This window comes from Mastacembelus armatus, unplaced genomic scaffold (assembly GCF_900324485.2).
Source record: "Mastacembelus armatus unplaced genomic scaffold, fMasArm1.2, whole genome shotgun sequence".
In the NCBI taxonomy this organism is placed as follows: domain Eukaryota; kingdom Metazoa; phylum Chordata; class Actinopteri; order Synbranchiformes; family Mastacembelidae; genus Mastacembelus; species Mastacembelus armatus.
The window spans coordinates 181,829-201,236 of record NW_022872939.1 but is presented as its reverse complement, the minus strand read 5'-3'; the positions used below and the strand labels follow the sequence as shown (position 1 = coordinate 201,236).

The 19,408-nt window shown below is 39.9% G+C and overlaps 1 protein-coding gene across 1 annotated transcript in view; it reads left to right on the top strand.

The window, feature by feature from the left end:
- The window catches only part of LOC113137739 (zinc finger protein 721-like), a 747,607-nt gene that overhangs the window by 632,600 nt on the left and 95,599 nt on the right, over positions 1-19,408 (top strand). Inside the window, exon 3 of the mRNA XM_033325117.1 lies at positions 3,835-3,841. Coding sequence (XP_033181008.1) covers positions 3,835-3,841 — 7 coding nt within the window. The remainder of the gene's footprint in view (positions 1-3,834; positions 3,842-19,408) is intronic.

The following is a 19,408-nucleotide window of genomic DNA, read 5'->3' as shown; positions in this document are numbered from 1 at the left end:
CTTCTCTCCCACCTCATGTATATTCCACCATTGAATGTTACTAACCTTGTGCTCTCTCTCTCCCCTAGTTTGTGCTCTCTCCCTCCCTCTCTCTCTCTCTCTCTCTGTACCTTCTGCAGGTGTCCCTGGTCCTGGAGCTGTTTATCGCTGATGTGCAGTTACTGGCCCCACCAACTTGCAGTGTCTATTTGTTGTTTATTTTTGCTGTTCTTTTCTCTCTGCTCTATCCACTCACCCCAACCGGTCGAGGCAGATGGCCGCCCAAACTGAGCCCGGTTCTGCTGGAGGTTTTTTTCTTCCGTTAAAGGGAGTTTTTTCCTCTCCACTGTCGCCAAGTGCTTGCTCATAAGGGAATTGTTGGGTTTTTAGTTTTAGTTTTTGTAAAGTGCCTTGAGATGATTTGTATTGTGATTTGGCGCTATACAAATAAAATTGAATTAAAATTGAATTGAATTGAATACTGTATTTACAAAGGTATGTACAATAACAATATGGTAAAAATATAATAGAGAAAATGGAATAGAATTTATAACATTTAATATTAAGATATCTCATTATCTGGTTGTCCTGAAGTTGAAGTAATGGCTTTTTAATAAATAAAAATAATTACATAAATCATAACTAAAGAAATTAGATTACACGTTTTTTCAGTTGGATCTAAGTTTTCAAAAGCCGTTCCACCCCGGTCCCAGGCCTGAGATAAAAATTTCATTTCCAGATGTGTCACCAAAGGTCGTCGGACAAATTTGAATAAAGTCTGACAAACTATATATCAAATGAAATGATAAAATCTCACGATTCAAATGGTATAAATTGAATTATCACAGCGACTTACAGTTTCTTAATGGTTATGAACAAGAGTAAAAATATTGGAAAAACACTATCTCTTACCTTTTGTGTCGTGTTAGTTCATAGATCCAAGTATTGCATGTCCTTTTTTTCGTTAGAATTCAGGGAACATAGTGCATCCATGTTTTTAGTCCAAAAAATAATAAACCCATTTTCCTCCTCATGAAAAACTGTATTCCGGTTCGTTTGAGGGTTGATTTCGCCGTTTATTCAATAAAGCTTGACATTGGAAGCTACGGTGAATCACAAAAGTATTTACAACAGAATACTAAATAATATAATGTACAAATTTCAAATCCCTCTCAATATGGATCAGGGGATAAATATCAAGTCTAATGCACTACGGTGAATATTATTTTACAGCGTGAAATAATAAACTGGAAAGCCTTTCCTTTAAACGACACCAAGGTCATCAATATAACCCTTAAATGTAAAGACAACAGCTAGTTTAATGTATGTGTTGTTCGGCCGTCTGCAAAAAAAGGGGCGGGGGAACTAATAGCAGGTCGGAAATGTCTAAGTTCCTAAATGCAGTGAACGCAACATCGCTAATCAGGGAACATTTCTGTACGGTACCAAAACCATATAGTGTTATAAATACACTTGTTGCTAAAACAGTCAAATACTATCAAAGATACTCGACCACTTGAACAAGTGTCAGCTAAAACATTTACATCAGAGTTACCAATAAATTAAGCTAAAATATCTTTATATTTACAAAGAAAGGTGCTACATTATTAAAATTAAGTATTATTACTGCATACCTCTATTTATGTTAACCAGACAGCATTACTAATGACTATGGACAAGTGAGTAACTGTCTAATAGATAGCTTCACCTTTTCATTTCTCAGCTATTAAAGTCACCTAACATTACCTATTCCTGAAGTGACATTTCCGACTGCCCTTGAACGCCGCATTCAAAGACCGACTGCGCCACTACGTCTGAGGCGTCACTTCTGTCTGCGGTGCTTCTGGTGAGTAACAGTGAGTGTGTAAAGAGCCTTCGCCTACACTTGTTTTAACGGTTAAAATTCAGCTTAAGGAGGGTTACATGATTTTAAAATAAGTTTTTTAGACGTACTGAAGCCATGACATGAAAATATGAAGGCAAAGTCGCTATATTTGTCTTTCCGGCTTTGTACAGACTTTTTTGGTAGCCCAACTTGTTAGCGCCGTTGCTAATATATCGGCGCTAAGTTAACTTTAGCCGTAGCAACTGAATTCGGAGCGAAGCAAAAACAATGTGACGCTAAAGATATCTTGGCAGAGTAGGACACCATGGTTTGTGATTTAGAGACATAGCTTACTGCTGTATGTCACGACGCTGTTGAAGTCAGTTAATATATATATATATATAAACGGTTTTCAGTTAGCGTTAGCATTAGCGACTCCAACTAAAAACCGTTAATGTACAGTGACGTCATGGAGCAGCGCAGCTCGCGGTGGCTGCAACTCGCGGATGTAATAACAGATAAAATGTGATACGGTAAAACTGACAGTTACAAGAATAAAAACCTGCTAGTGGTAAACGCAGTGTCGCAATTATTACACACACATACAGATTGAAAAGCAGCTAAAATGTTGTTTCCTTTCTTAGACACACGGAACAGGGATCTAGCGCGATACTTTGGCTGGTAAGTATAGAAATATGGAGAGTGAATTCACCATCAGAGCACATGACCTGAATACCTATAAATGTGTAGAATCTTTAGGTCATTTTGTTATTGTTAGAAAACTGCAATGCACATGATTTACACTAGACAACGGTTCATTTATTGCTGGTTAGCATACTAACAGATAGCATTGATAATTAACTATTAAATACACTGAGTGTCAAAAAATATATTCATTATGAAAAACAGTGAAGGGTTCTCCACTCTTCTTGCTGTCTGTACCATTGCTACCCGTGATTCCAGGCAGCCCCTGAACTTTAATACATAAATTAAGACTTCATTATAAATATATGTAATTGTATTTGTTACAAGTTTAGAAAGATTTTCATCACAGTAATCTTTTGCAACATGAATTACATAGGCCTGCTACATTTCCTCAAATGAATTATTTTTATTCATAATTCTCTGTCAAAAATATGATTGAAATGATCTGCAAGATTTTAGATTTCTGTAAAGAAAAATCAATATCTTATCTTTTATCTAATTTATATTTTATTTTTCTGTTTCTCTCTTTCCTTCTGGCCTATTCCTACCTGTGTAACTGCAGATTACCGGTGCTGCTGGTGACTTGACAGTAAGTTCACACATATTTAAGAAAACTGAATTCAGTGATTTGATACACTGAAGCAGTAGTCACACTAGTTATAATTATGTTTTTACAATCTGTTCATATGAAAAAATCTATAGAAGACATCTGAAAAATACCTGTGGTTTGGACAGATTTCTTAATTGTATTTATATTGAAGCTGCTCTCTCATATATGTTTTCATTTTGTCTTTCAGGTGTGCTGCTCAGTGTATTTATCTCTCCTCTGCCTATCCCATTTTGGTTTCTCCCACTATCCATTTTGGTGATTCAGAGTCTTTTCCCCCCTCTCCTGTCATTCTACAGCTCACCCCTTAATTGAGTTTCTATCTCTCCTGTCCGATCTTCTCATTTCTATCTAAATTACCGATATTCTATCTTTCTGTCCCTGTCTATCCACTCTATCTAAGTTTTGGGTCAACCTATGGTTTGGTGCAAACAATTGACAGAGACAAATATTTTTCTGGGTACGACAGGTTTTTGGGACCTGATATCTCTGTTTTTGGTTCAGTGAGTTCCTCTGCTCACAAGCTCTCTCTCTCTACATCTCCTCTATCTCACCGTTGGTTTGATCCTACCAATTAATCAGCAACAGATTTTCTAAATAAATTTTAAAAAAAGTCCAAAGTCAAATTTTAAATTTGGAAAAAGTAACTGACTAAAGTTTTTAAGTAATTGTTTGGACTTTCAATTGAAACTCTAAAAAGGCAAAGTGCATACTACAGAAATTTTGTTGTAATTAGTTGACACAAATTGCACTTTCATAATTGACAATTGACTGCAAAAATTTGTCATTTGAAAACTGAATTGTATACATTTGTATACAACCAAAGTTTTGTCTTTTAATTTATTTGTACATAAAGACTATAAACACTATAACTGATTATAATAATAAATTATAATTAATAGTTGCACTGAAAATCAAATTCAGTACTGAGCTGCAGTTGTTCCTGAACTTTGTTGGTGTTGCAGAGGTTTGTATACAGAGGCCGCTTGGTGTGAAAATATTTGCACACTTTTCCACAGGTAATCTGTTTTGCTTCCTCAGCTACAAGTATAGAAATAATATAAGAATATACATTGCATTTATTAGCCTTGTTTTACATACACATTTGTCAATAATTGAATCTTTTGACATTGTTTAAATTAGTAAAAGTGTGTGGTTGTTGAATGTGATATAGTACAATAAAAACACAGCAGTGAACAGGAAGTCGATTTTTTTGGAGTGGTTGTTTTCTGTCTGCAGACCCAGTTTACCAGGTTTTGAGAGAAAACGAGCTGAAGTCCTGCCTTCCAGAAGAAACACTCATCTATCATCACACTGCCAGACCTGTGCTCCTGATTTTACTTATTGACCTTTATAAGAGAAAATCAGTTTGTGTCTCCCACACCCTATAAAGCATTTAATTGATTTAATAGCATTCAGTTAATCTCTGCTGATAAGTGAGAACAATACTGTACTATTGGCTGTTTATTGGGAGTGGATAATAATTCAGTATTCTGGTGTGTATTTATATATAAATCTGAAGTTAACAGCACTTGAAATAGCCTAAAATATTCATTTCATTTTTTCCAAACAACCTGACAAGGTTCAAAGCTAGATCAGTTTGAAATTGCAATATTCTCTTATTTTACCAGTGCAAAGTGCATTAGACTTGATATTTATCCCCTGGTCCATATTGAGAGGGATTTGAAATTTGTACATTATATAATTTAGTATTCTGTTGTAAATACTTTTGTGAATTTAAAAGTTTACAATTCATACATAGCATTGGAATTACCATAAACCAGTTTTACTTTAAGAATATTTTGACAGAAGTTTAAAAATTTTGCTTTAGTGTCCATTTATTTGAAGACTAATATTGTTACAGCAAATCTTTTTAAAAAAAACGAAATAAAATTCAAAAAATATTTTCATTTGTACTTTTGGTTTACAGAATAACTGTATATAGCATAACAGTTGTGGTTTTGGAGTACAGTAATAATGCCAAAGAAAGGTAAGAAGTCTGAAGCTGCAAAGCTCCGCTGGCAGAGACTGACTGATTTCCAGTTTGTAGCAACAAGTGACCAAGCAGAACGTCCTCAGAATGATCCTCAGCGCTGTGCAGAGTCAACCTAAAGCTGTGCGCATACCAGGTGTTTCCTATGCTGACATTGTAAAGAGTGGACGTCACAGTGATGCTTCAGGACCTTCTCATACAAACTGCAACCCCAGGAGACCAGTCCTCTGAAACACATGTTTGTGCATCCCGCAGCCAGGCTTCTCTGAAATACGGCAGATCCAGAAATCGTCAGTGCACCTGTAATTCACTAACATTTCTTGCCTTCCTGCATGAGGATGAAAACATCACCAGAGCAGACCTTGATCACATCCTGGATAAAGGTAACATGATGTATAAAGAGGCCAGGAAACGGTTCCCTAACAGTATCCATTTGACCACTGATGAGCTGCCTGACCAAGTTGCTGCACACAGGTATAGGTATTATGTGGACAAAACACAACTTTCACGCTATGGCACATTTGGAGACTCGTTACCTGGAGCTGTTGATAGCTTCCTCGACCTAGAGGCAGGTCTGAGCTGTTTGTTATCTGATGTGCAGTATGCATTGTTGCTAATGACAGGGTTATGTATTGGAGTATTCAGAACCAGATCAGGCTGATACGGGTTCTTTGATCCACACTCCAGAAGAGCTAATGGTTTGCCCCTCCCACCGAGTTCACACACTGCTGGAACTGCTGTAATGGTGACGTTCACACATCTCAGTGACATGATTGACAGGCTCCAACAGTGTCACAAGATGTTTGGCACACAGTCCTCCTGTAACTACGAGCTGAAGCCTGTGGTGTTTTACAGCCTGGACACAGTCAATGTGAATGATGAAAGCAGGCCTACACCTCACACTGCTGCTACTCCTACTGTGTTGGATGATGGTCTTGGAGAATCAAACTCTTATGCTGAAATGTCCACTCCCACAACAGCTGAGAAACAGCAAGACGTTCATATAACATCCACTGATATGCAACCTGAACACTCATGTCAGTTCTCTTTGAATTCAATGCTATCACATGATGCTTGTCATGACAAAGAAAACTCAGCTGCTTCAAATAAAAATACCACTGTCATTAATGTCTCTAATTCCTCCAACAAGGCTGTTTGTAAACTGTCCAAACTTAGTAAACAGGAAAGGAGAAAATTTAAGAGAAGACAGTTGCTCTCACAAAAAACTCCACAAGGAAAAGCGAATCAAAAAAGAAAAGAAGTTGAAAAGTATGCTTCAAATGAAACATATAAAGAAAAGAAAAAACTGTATATAACTGAGCGCTACAGAGATGATGTTGATTACAGACTGAGGCAGCGATCTTATATTACTCAGCGTTATGCGCATGACAAAGCATTCAGAGTTCGACACAGACAACTCATGAAAGAAATAATGAGGAACAGGTATAAAAACAATTTTGCCTTTAGGATCTTGCGTAACATGAGATGTGCAATGAAAATAAAAAGGAAATACAGACAGATGAATAGGCAGTTACGCCAGATTGACAACCCTTTGATGCAACAGGCCATATCTGTTTTCAGATCAAATATAAAAACTGGTCCTACTTATGTGTGCACTGTGTGTCATAAGGCATCATTCCCAAACCAGGTCCGACCCTGTATGAGGTCAAATTACATTAAGAATCAAAAAGTGGTTGCGTCATGTCTGTCAGGAAAGTATGTTCATGTTTGTGATGATCACTGCAGAAATCAACAACAGTGCAAAGTTCCTGCTGAGAGAAAGAAAGAGTGGATCTGTCACACCTGCCATAATCACCTTAAACATGGAGCCATGCCCCCACTTGCTGTGACCAACAACCTGGAGCTTGTTGAAATTCCACCTGAACTCTCTGATCTCAACATACTGGAGAGACATCTCATAGCAAAGTGCATACCATTTGCTAAGATCGTTCCTCTTCCCAAAGGCAGGCAGACAGCAATACGTGGTAATGTGGTCTGTGTCCCATCTGAGGTCCAGGAAACAGTGGATGCTCTGCCCAGACTGAGAAGTGACTCACAGGTCATGAGAGTGAAACTGAAGAGACGGTTGTGTTACAGAGGTCATCAGCTGTTCCAGACTGTAACCTGGTCTAAACTTGTACAGGCTCTGCATAAACTGAAACAGATCCATCCACAGTATGAGGATGTAAGTATCAGAGATGATGCTGAGTTATGTGACCCAACACTTCCTGATGAGGAGGATGATGATGAGGATGAATCAATGAATGATGATGAATATGGGGAAGATGATCTCATGGAGATAGACAGATGTGAACACAGTGCACTACATGAGACGGAAAACAATCCTGAACATGAGCAACAAAACTCTGACATGTTACATGATGATGATGAAGCTGAGCAGCAGAGAGATAATGAAGGACAGGAAGGTGACATGCCCAATGGAGGTTTTGCTCTAGACTCATGTCTTCAGCCGCCTGATGTTGCAGAGGAAATATTATGTTTTAGTGAAGGAATCTACTCTGTTGCTCCTGCTGAAAGAAACAACCCAGTCAGCTTTTTCCAAACACCTAAACTGGAGGCCATGGCTTTCCCTGTTCAGTTCCCTACAGGTCAAAACACACTGGATGAGCAGAGACGTATTAAATTAACACCCAGTAGTTATTTCAAATCAAGGCTTTTCTGTATCGATGAACGCTTTGCCAGAGACACAAACTACTTGTTCTTTGCTCAGTTTGTGACTGAAATACACTTGGCCACTTCCAGCATGACAATACAATTGCGTAAGGGAAAACCTGTGACCAGAGATGGACGCAAAATAACCTCAGGTATGTTGCAAGACAAACGAGAGGTTGAGAGACTAGTGAGGAATAAAGATGCAGTCAGATTCATGCAGCCACTGAGAGGAACACCAGCTTATTGGGAGAAAACAACCAGAGATCTTTTTGCCATGATCAGACAGTTGGGAACTCCTACATTCTTCTGTACATTCTCAGCAGCTGAAATGCGTTGGCCTGAGGTGGTTGAGGCAATAAAAACTCAGCAGGGTGAAGAGGTTCATTTTGAGGAACTTGACTGGGCAGCAAAGTGTGACATATTAAGGAGCAATCCAGTGACAGCAATGCGCATGTTTGATAAACGTGTTGAGGCCTTATTCAGAGATTTGATCTTATCTCCTGCACAACCTCTGGGCAAAGTTGTTGACTACTTTTACAGAGTGGAGTTTCAGCACAGAGGAAGTCCACACATCCACTGTCTCATATGGGTAGAAGGTGCACCTGTGTTTGAGGAAGATGATGATCAGACTGTGTGTGAGTTTGTGTCTAAATACATCACAGCTCAGCTGCCTGACCCACATACACAACCTGAACTGTACAAGAAAGTGAAAGAAGTGCAGATGCACAGTAAAAACCACTCAAAGACGTGTTTCAGAAGCCTCAGCTCTGGTTGTAGATTTGGATTTCCCAAACCACCCTGCAGAAAGACAATGATAACGAGAGCTGGTGAGGATGTTGATCAACTGCAAGTGGAAGAAGCCAAGAGAAAGCTCAGACCACTGAACCTGTTGTTGAATGAACCTGAAACTGCCTCTCTCAGTTTGCAGCAGCTTCTGGCTCGATGCAGTTTAACACTCAGTGAGTATGAACAATGCCTCAATGTGATGAACAAATCCAGTGCTGTCATACTGAAACGTGACCCTAAAGACTGTTGGGTGAACGGATACAATCCTCATCTGCTGGAAGCCTGGAATGCTAACATTGATGTGAGTTATATTCTCAATGCGTATTCTTGCATCATTTACCTGACCAGCTACATAACCAAGAAAGAAGCTGGACTGTCTGAGTACCTCAAAACAGTCATCCAGAACTCTGACAGGGAAAGCGTCAATGAATGTGATGAAATGAGGGCAGTCATGCAGGCGTATTCAAAAAAGAGAGAGATCAGTGCTCAGGAGTGTGTGACTCGTGCATGTGGCATTAACATGAAGAAGTGTTCACGTGGTGTCGTATTCATACCGACAGATGACAATGCAGTGAAAATGAGCCGTCCCCTCTCGTACCTGGAGAACACAACACCAGAGTGTGCAAACGTGTGGATGACGTCTTTGACTGACAAATACAAATGCAGACCTGAAACTCCAGAGTTTGAGTCGATGTGTTTGGCTGATTTTGCAGCTACATGCAGGTTTGTCTATGGCCAACAGACCAAAGGTAAAGATGTTCTGCCCCTGCTGAATGAGATGGGATTTGTTCAGAGGAGAAAAAATGATAAGCCTGCTATCATCAGGTTTCACCGCCGCTCACAGGAAAAATATCCTGAGCAATTTTACGGCACATTACTGAAACTCTACCTTCCTTTCCGATCAGAGCAGGAACTGAAAAGACGTTTCTTACCCACGTACGAGTCCTTCTATAACAGCGGCTGCGTACAGCTACCAGGGTCTGACCGTCCTGAGAGTGTCAAACAAATTGTCAAACAAAACAGAGACAAATATGAGAAAAACAGTGAAGAGATCGAGGAAGCTGTTGAGGAGTATGAACAGAACAGAGGTGTGATCGATGAATGGTGTAACCTGGCACCTGAATCTGAAGTAGTGAGGTTGGAGTGTATTGATGAACTTCAGGCCAGAGAGCCAGACCATGAGAATGAACAGGAGAATGTTCCAGACTACAGTCGTCAGGCTGCTGCTGTGACAGAAACCAGAGCCATCAGAGAGCCACCTGTTATTGACCCCACAGTGTTACGCCAAATGTTTCAGAACCTGAACCAGAAACAAGCCTGTGTGTTCTATACAGTCAGAGACTGGTGCATAAAACGAGTTTGTGGCCTAAATCCAGATCAGTTTTTCTTTTACATCAATGGTGGAGCTGGAACAGGAAAGTCACATCTCATCAAATGCATCCACTCAGAGGCATCTAAGATACTGAGCAAACTGCCGAGACATGCTGAGGAGGCCGACATATCCAAACCTACTGTCCTGTTAACAGCTTTCACTGGAACCGCAGCCTTTAATATATCAGGCACAACACTGCACTCTCTGCTCAAGCTGCCCAGAAGCCTAAAGCCTCCATTTCAAGGACTGGGTAACCAACTGGATGAGGTCAGATCAGAGCTGATAAATGCTGAAATCATTATCATTGATGAAGTGTCCATGGTGTCAAAGGCCCTTTTTGCTTATGTGGATGTCAGACTCAAACAGATCAAAGGCAGCCAGAGACCCTTTGGAGGGATGTCAGTAATAGCTGTTGGAGACTTCTATCAGCTGCCACCAGTGCGACAGGCTAAACCTCTGTGTGTACATGACCCGTGTGAGATTGACCTGTGGCAGGAACACTTTCAGATGATCACTCTGACTGAGATCATGCGTCAGAAAGATGATGTTGCCTTTGCAGAGATGCTGAACAGGATCCGTGTCAAAGACAAGTCAGATGAGTTGTCTGAAGCAGACAGAGCTTTGCTGTCACAAGCCGTCACTGAACCACAACTTTGTCCACCTGATGTCCTGCATATTTTTGCAACCAATAAACAGGTAGATGCTCACAACTCTGCAACATTAACTCGGCTCCATTCTCAGACCACTAACATCGATGCAGACGACTATAAAAAGGATCCACGAACTGGCAGAATGACAAGACAAGCCAACCCATTTAAAGGAGGCAGGAATGAGTTACCAGACACACTACAAGTTGCTGAGGGAGCTCGTGTCATGCTCACCAGAAACCTGGATATTTCTCAGGGACTAGTCAATGGTTCATTTGCTACTTTAGTCAGAGTAGTCACCTCTGAACAAAATGGTTCTGCACATGTCACTATGCTTGGGCTCAGGATGGATAATGAAACATCTGGAAGGAATCGCCATAACAGAGCACCAGGACATCCTGCCAATCTAGTGTACATAGAGAGAGCAGAGGAGAATCTGAAACAGAAAGGAGTGGTACGCAGACAGTTCCCCATTAAACTGGCCTTTGCATGTACAATTCATAAGGTTCAGGGTATGACAACCAAATCAGCTGTGGTCTCACTAAAGTCCATCTTTGAACCTGGCATGGCTTATGTAGCTGTCAGCAGAGTGACCTCTCTCAGTGGACTCCACCTACTGGACATGGATGACAGTAAAATATATGCTAACACAGAAATCACTGCAGCCCTGGAGACCATGAGACAAGCCAACATGGACGACACGATGCCTCTTCTTCAGATCACACAAACACTGAACAGACCTGACACTCTGACCATTGTCCACCATAATACAGAAGGGTTGCCTTCTCATGTCAGTGACATCAAGAGCCATCATGAGCTGTGTCTGGCAGATGTTCTGTGTCTAACTGAAACTCACCTCCAAGGCTCCTTTGTTGCAGAGAGTCTCCATTTAGAGGGTTACAACATGTTCAAACGTAACAGACATGTGTCCTACACAAATTTCCCACAACTGGCCAACAGAGGTGGTGGTGGAGTTGCTGTTTATGTCAAAGGTCAGATTCAAGTGCATGAAAAACAGTACATCCATAATGTGACCGACCTTGAGTTTGTGGCTTTGAAGGTTGAAGGCCCAGTTCCTGCACTGGTTGCTGCTGTATACAGACCTCCAGACTACAGTGTGACATCATTCCTGTCTAACCTGGGAAGCCTTCTGGATGCACTGGAGATCATGGATTGTCACCCCATCATTGTCTGTGGTGATTTCAATGAGAACCTTTTATCCAATGGAAGCAAACCAATACTGGATCTGTTCAAGTCCAGGGGATTTGCACAAGTCATCACTGCTGCAACCACAGAGAAGAACACACTGCTGGACCTCATGTTCATCTCTCAACCAGAACATTGTCTCTCTTCAGGTGTACTGCACACATACCACAGTTATCACAATGCTGTTTACTGTGTACTATAATCAATCAGATTGTAAATATTGCCAACTGAGACTAACTGAAAATCAAAACGGAAGAGGCATATTGATGAAGTTTATAATAAGATTTTAAAAGTATTATGAATTTATTTATTTGAATTTAATGCAAGACTTATGATAATAACAGATGACGGCTGTACATGAAGTAAAATGTTAATGATAAATATGGTCAGAAAGAAAAATAGATTGTGAATATTGAGTTATAAACATTGTTTATTATCATGTCTCTTCTAAAGTTTATACAAATGTATCAATGTTTGCATTGTGGCAATATTGTAGTCTACTGTCCTCCAGCAGTTCATTAGGAACATAAATAATTGCAAAGGTGATTAAAAGTATCATCGTGGCCAAGGTTAAGAAAAACTATTTAGTAAAATTTGTGTAAATCCTACCAATTAGTTTTAAAAAGCATATGCATATATAGAGTAACTCAGACAAACATAAGCAAGTTAAAGTTAAGTTTCTTTATAAAATAGAAAAGTTATATACCATGATGGATTAGTATATTTAGGGATAGTGATCTAGAGAAAATGACATACCATATAATTACAAAGTATTATAAAGTACATTTTTTCAGGTAATTATATTTTTGGCCTGTGCATTTATCAGGGTGGGTCTGGGTCAGGGTTGGTAAATGCACAGGCCAAAACATTTGAAGCAGCTGTGTACGCTGTTGTTAACATCAGCGTACACAGCTGCTAACACAGAAATACATCAGGAAGTATGTGTTCTATATATAACACACACTTCCTGATACCTACCAGCTGATACCCCACATGTTATCCCACCCAGTTTCCATTAGCCTCTCTGGCAGGGTGGGTGATCTGACCAGAGACTATAACTTAGGATAGTTTTCTTTCTCTTCCTCTCATCTGTGATGTTGCAAACTGCTTTCACTGTCTGGACCTTTGACATTTCAAGTTACTGTAGTTCTTCAGTCTTCACCATCATCTCCTCATGTCTGGACCTGTGAGCATCAGCTCAGAACAGCCAAGACATCATGCTACAACAGACCACACACTGCAGCTCAAAAACAGACCCATCTGGACCACACATCTGGACCACTTCCTGCTTCCTGCTTGTCCCAGTCATTTTTCAAGGAAGAGGACGATGATTCCTGCCAAGTCTTTGCCTCATCTTCTCTCTGACTCTGACACACTGGATCACTTTAGACCAACCACAACATCATGCTGCTACAGCTGCACTGTCACACAACAGCAGACCCATCACTGCTGGACACGTGTTTCTCGTACCAGTGTCCAGGTTTCCTCAGAACAGACCATAAGGTACTGTTTGTTTTTTCATTACAAACTCACAAATCTGTGCTCATTCGTGTATTCATTCAGTTACAGTGTTTTCCATGAACTTCTTCCTACAGGAGCTTATTCACTGTGGTTTGTCCACTTCACAGTGAAGACCCTGAGAACTGCACAGCTCTGCAAAACCTCTATGTTTGAAATGGCACTGGATACAAAAGGGTTTACTGCCTTGCAGCAGTGTTCAAGGTAATTAGATTATTGTGGAAGATTTAACTTTTGAATATGTTTGTTTGTTTCATTGGCTTTAATTTATTACAAGATCTTTCTGTTTCTATTGTCAGGATGAGCTCCATATTCCTGTCTCCACATCTGTACATCCACTGGTCTAAACAGTTCAGTTCAGTGGATCCTCAGCACGTTGCTGCAGGGAACCACCTGCCCATCAGTCATCACTATCACCTTCACTGTGACAGTGTTTTCTCTGTAAGGTCAGTTCTCCACCTAAATAAATTCAGAAGGTAATAATGTTTTATTGTTTATTTTAATTCTGTTATACAACAGCCATCCATTAATCCATTATCAACTGCTTATCCTTCTAGGGTGGCTGGGAGCCTGGAGCCAATCCCAGCATGCAGTGTGTGAGAGATACAGTCTACCCTGGACAGATCAGCAGTCTATCACAGGGGCATGTGTTTGGACTGCGGAAGGAGAAAACCCAAGCCAGACTGGGGAGAACAACTGAAAGATCCAATAATATTAACTGGAGGCCATGGTTCTACAGCAACCTGAAATGTCAAAGGTCACAAAACAGTTATCGTTATTTTCATTGCACCATTTCATTCATTTTTATGTCATGGTTTTCTTTCCTCTTTAATCGGTTTAAACATATGAAAAACAGATAATTTAGTTGTTGATAATTCTTAGTTTACAGATGCAGGTAAATGAATTAACCCAAAGGAGAGGACAGATTTTTAAAATAGTCATTAGAGTGGGGTATCAGCTGGTAGGTATGTGAAAGGTTTCCACATGTGTGGACTTAGCTTTGGGCTAATCTAAACCCCAGCATATAGTCAGCAGTCATACTGTGCATTTACCTTCAGTGTTTCACACTGTGAAGTCAAAGCTCAGGGTATTCAGAGCAGTCTTCAGAATACCCACAACACCACTGTAGCTCAGATGAGCCACAGCTAATGGTTTGACTGGGAGACAAATGACTGTCAGTCAAGGATTACTGAAGCTTGGAGCTTGGACAAATGGGGATATTAGCCCAAGGCTAACCATGATGTGACAAGCCTTTGTAGGTAGGACTGACCAATATTGTAACATAACCATTAAAAGTGTACTGCTTTAGTCATTGATGTCCAATGAAGGACATTATATTATGAACATTTCTAATTCTGAAATCTCTGTTTTTGACATCAGTTTGTAACCAAAGTGTTTTTAGACATGTAATATTTTAAATGGTGTTATTGCCACCACGTCATTGAAAATCCATTAGCAATGAATCTTTTTCACTTTATGTGTAATTGTATGTACAGTAAGTGTGTATACTCTGATTTGCCGACGAACTTAATATGTGCACTTTTCTTACTGTAAAACAGTAAACAGACAACCAAAAAATATGTGAAACAACAACGTTTAGCCTCCTTAGACCCTGCCAGGAAAGGTAGCTGCAGCAATTGGAACCACTTTAAAAATACAAACAAAGTGTTGGCCACACCTTAACTTGACAGACATCACTAGAAAGCTCAGGATGTTCTCTTTGCAGGACATTAGGACATAAATAGATTGCAAGGCTGGTGTTTGAATTAATGGTCAGAGTATAATGTTCAACACAGAGGACAAAAATAAATTGCTGGGTGTCAGGAGGCTAGACAGATTACAGTTATCTACCAATACACAATGCATAATATTTTGGGTAAGTTTTTTTTTTTGGTAACTATGTTGTGATGAGCTGTAGCAGGGGTGGCAAACTCTGGTCCTCAAGACCCACTGCTGTTTTCCAGCCATCCCTGCCCTACCAACTGCTGATTACCTGGATCATGTGTGTTCAACCAATTAGAAGCTGGAAGGGCAGGGATAGTGGGAAAACAAGCAGGGCTGTGGCTCTTAAGCACCGGAGTTAGTCCCCCATGAGCTATAGTCTCAAAATGTTTTGGACTATGTATTTATCAGCCCACACACACACATAATATTCAGATGATGGTGTTGATTCGTCATTTATTTAGTCTTAGTTTTCAAGGTATTTTTTTTCTTAGTTTTCTTCTTTTATATATATATTTTTTGTTTTGATCGTCCTCCTGGATTAGAAACAGTTTTACTGTCTTCCGTGATAAATGGACTTTTTCTATTCTCAAGTGCAATCAAAGCACTTTACACGATTACACTATAAACCATTTGAATTCACACACTCATGAACTAATGGAACAGCCACTGGGAGCAACTTGGGATCCAGTGTCTGGCCCAAGGAGTCTTTGACAAGAGAAGCTGGGGTTAGTGGATGAGCTGATCTACCTCCTGAGCCTCAGCTGCCTCTGTGATCACACCATTCAACCCTTTCCTCCGTCCAACACTCTGAAGATCAACTTGCATCATCAAATAAGATATTATGGACCTACAGATTATTTTATTTTTATTTGGTTGAATATTGAATATTCACTATACTTCTGAAATGTGCATTAATTTCCTCTGAGAAACTGCACAGTGGTATTGTGACAATCTGAATATGTACTGTTAGTACTGTTAGTAGGAGAATATTAAGAGGTTAGCCAACACTAATATGAGCTTAAAATGGACTTGGCTATTGGCATACAGCTTGTTCACCCCCTTTATTTGATTATTTTAGTTCCTTAATATTCCTTCTGTCTTTCCTCACCTTTCTTTCTTACTTTCATTGTCTTTCAACCCTTTCTTATTCATAGTGTACTTTCTTATCTGTCTGTCTTTTTCTTCAGTGCCCCTCTTGTGAGTTCACTTGATAAAAAGCTTTGTTGATTGGTGTAACAACTGTCTAAAGCTCAATATTAGGAAAACCAGAGAACTGGTGGTGGACTTTAGGAGGAGCAGGAAGACCCCAGTCCCTGTCTCCATCCAGATGCACTCTTCAAGAAAGGACAGAGCAGACTGTGCTTCCTCAGGAGACTCTGTTCCTTTGGCGTGTGCAACAAGCTACTGAAGATGTTCTATCAGTCTGTAGTAGCGAGTGCACTGTTCTTTGCAGTTGTGTGCTGGGGAGGTGGCATCAAGGCTGGTGAGGCCAACGGACTAAACAAGTTGATCAGGAAGGAAAAATCTGTTGTTGGACTGGAACAACAGACTGGAGGCTGTGGCAGAGAGGAGGATGGTGGACAAAATCAACTCCATACTGGACAATCCTGCCCACCCACTTCATGAGGAACTGTGGCGAATGGGAAGTTCATTCGGCCCCAGACTAATTCCTCCTAAAACCAAGACTGAGAGATTCAGGAAGTCTTTTGTGTCCATGGCCATAAGACTCTATAATTCCATAATATAAACAATAACACACGCACACACACATACACACTGAAACCCCCAAAAACAAATTACTTTACTTTTCTACATACAGGTTGATCGCTTTATTACTTTATTAATTACTATCAATTTGTATAATTTAAATAATATTAAATTTAATAACTTTAATATCTGCTGTAACAATTTAATTTCCCCTTGGGGATTAATAAAGTACTTCTTCTTATCATGCTTACTTCCTGCCTTTTTTCTTTACTTTCAACTTCATTTTCCTTCCTTTTCTTTCAACTTCTTCTACTTTGTCAACTTCTTTGCTTCCTTGGCACTTTTTTCTTTCGTCCGCTTTTTTGACTTTAAATTACTCCTCGTATTTTTCGTCAGCGTATCAGCTCTCCCACGTAATTTCTTCCGAAATTACCTTTTCTAGTTAGTGTGAATGCTGCTTCAGCATTCACACTTATGTTATCCTGTGTCTTTATTGTTGGGATTGCTGTGCAAAGCAGCAATCCCAAGATATGTTCTTCGTTTTTTCTCTTTATTATTATTTTTATTTTTATTTTTATTCCGCCGTTTTTCGGTCGCTATCTAGTCCTACACCGTTCGACGTAGAAACGTCATTCAAACACCGTCGCGTGCAGCTCGATGAGGAAATGGGTGCTTCTACTTTTCTGATCTATAAGTCTTGTATACAGCTTTTTGATATCTATTACGGTTTTTCTTTAATGGCAGTTTAAGTTTTATGGTTTTTTTAGGAAATTTCTGAATTTTACATTGGTGTGTATGGGAGAGAGCTAGAGTGCGTGATGTCATCGCTAGAGTGGGAGAAGCTGTTAAGTTTAGGGAAAATTTTTCTCTCTAACTCGCCGTCACGGCCACAATTTTGACTCTTCATACACCATTTTCTCAAAAGTAGTAGAGATTTTTGTCTTCTTTCAGGCAATGCTGTTCATATTTTTATAGGACCTACGGTTTTTCCACAAGGTGGCCTAACAGACAGAGAGTGACTGCTCAATCTCTCATTCACTCCCATTCTAAAGATCTCTACAATTTTTGGAGAGAAACACAAATGAAGGCTGTTTCTAACTCGCCACCAATCCTTCATTTTTTGGAATATCTTCACAAAAAGTGGATCGGTCTCTTTGTTGAAGCCTCCTGGCACTGTTAGTGAAAGAATTATATTGATAGCACTTATAGTTTTTCTGTAATCCTCCATTTTGTAAGGTGAAGTTTTCTCAGTTTCTCCACTCAGCGTGTGTAAAGTGCTGTCACTCCCCCTCTCACTCTGGCCTTTGATCACCATAGCAACTACTCAACACAAAGCAGCTCATTGCGCAATAGCAGCATAGCAGCTGTCTATGTTTGGTAATTAAGAATGACAGGCTGCCAAATGTCCACTGCTGTTACACTTGGTGACCACTCAGTACCACCCCCCACCCTCACCCCCACTCTGGGCATAGGTCACCATAGCAACAGCATACAAGGCAATAGCAGCATATCAGCTGTCTGTGGTTGGTAATTAAGAATGACAGGCTGCCAAATGTCCACTGCTGTTACACTTGGTGACCACTGAGTACCACCCCCCCCACCCTCACCCTCACCCCCACTCTGGGCATAGGTCACCATAGCAACAGCTCAACACAAAGCAATTGAAGCATAGCAAGCTGTCTGTGGTTGGTAATTAAGAATGACGGGCTGCCAAATGTCCACTGCTGTTACACTTGGTGACCACCCAGTACCCCCCCCTCTGCGTTTAGGTCACCATAGCAACAGCTCAAGTATACAATACAAGTCTAGTCATTAATACGTAGATATTACATTTTTGTAAATTATAAGGAATATTCAAAATAAAGTTTAGGTTCTTGTACAAGGTCCCAAGAGTCTCCTCCAGCACCTTGTCCTTTCAAAATAAAAGCCCCGAAATAGCATTTTCTCAACAGAATATCCCTGAAACAGCAACTCAATATTAAAATGGACGTTACCTATTGGCATACAGCTTCAGGTACCAAGTAAGGCCATTTTCCATGTCAGCCATGGTTTCTGACATGGTGAGACTTTCACAATAAAAGTCTACAGTTATTTATAGTAAGTTATTACATTTTTGTAAATAGTAAGGAATATTCAAATTAAAGTCTAGATTCTTGAACAAGGTCGCCAAGAGTCTCCTGCAGCACTTTGTCCTTTCAAAATAAAAGCCCCGAAAAAGCATTTTCTCAATAGAAAAGCCCTGAAACAGCAACTCAATATTAAAATGGAAGTTACCTATTGGCATACAGCTTCAGGTACCAAGTGAGGCCATTTTCCATGTCAGCCATGGTTTCTGACATGGTGAGACTTTCACAATAAAAGTCTACAGTTATTTATAGTAAGTTATTACATTTTTGTAAATAGTAAGGAATATTCAAAATAAAGTCCAGATTCTTGTACAAGGTCCCAAGAGTCTCCTGCAGCACTTGTCCTTTCAAAATAAAAGCCCCGAAATAGCATTTTCTCAATAGAAAAGCCCTGAAACAGCAACTCAATATTAAAATGGACGTTACCTATTGGCATACAGCTTCAGGTACCAAGTGAGGCCATTTTCCATGTCAGCCATGGTTTCTGACATGGTGAGACTTTCACAATAAAAGTCTACAGTTATTTATAGTAAGATATT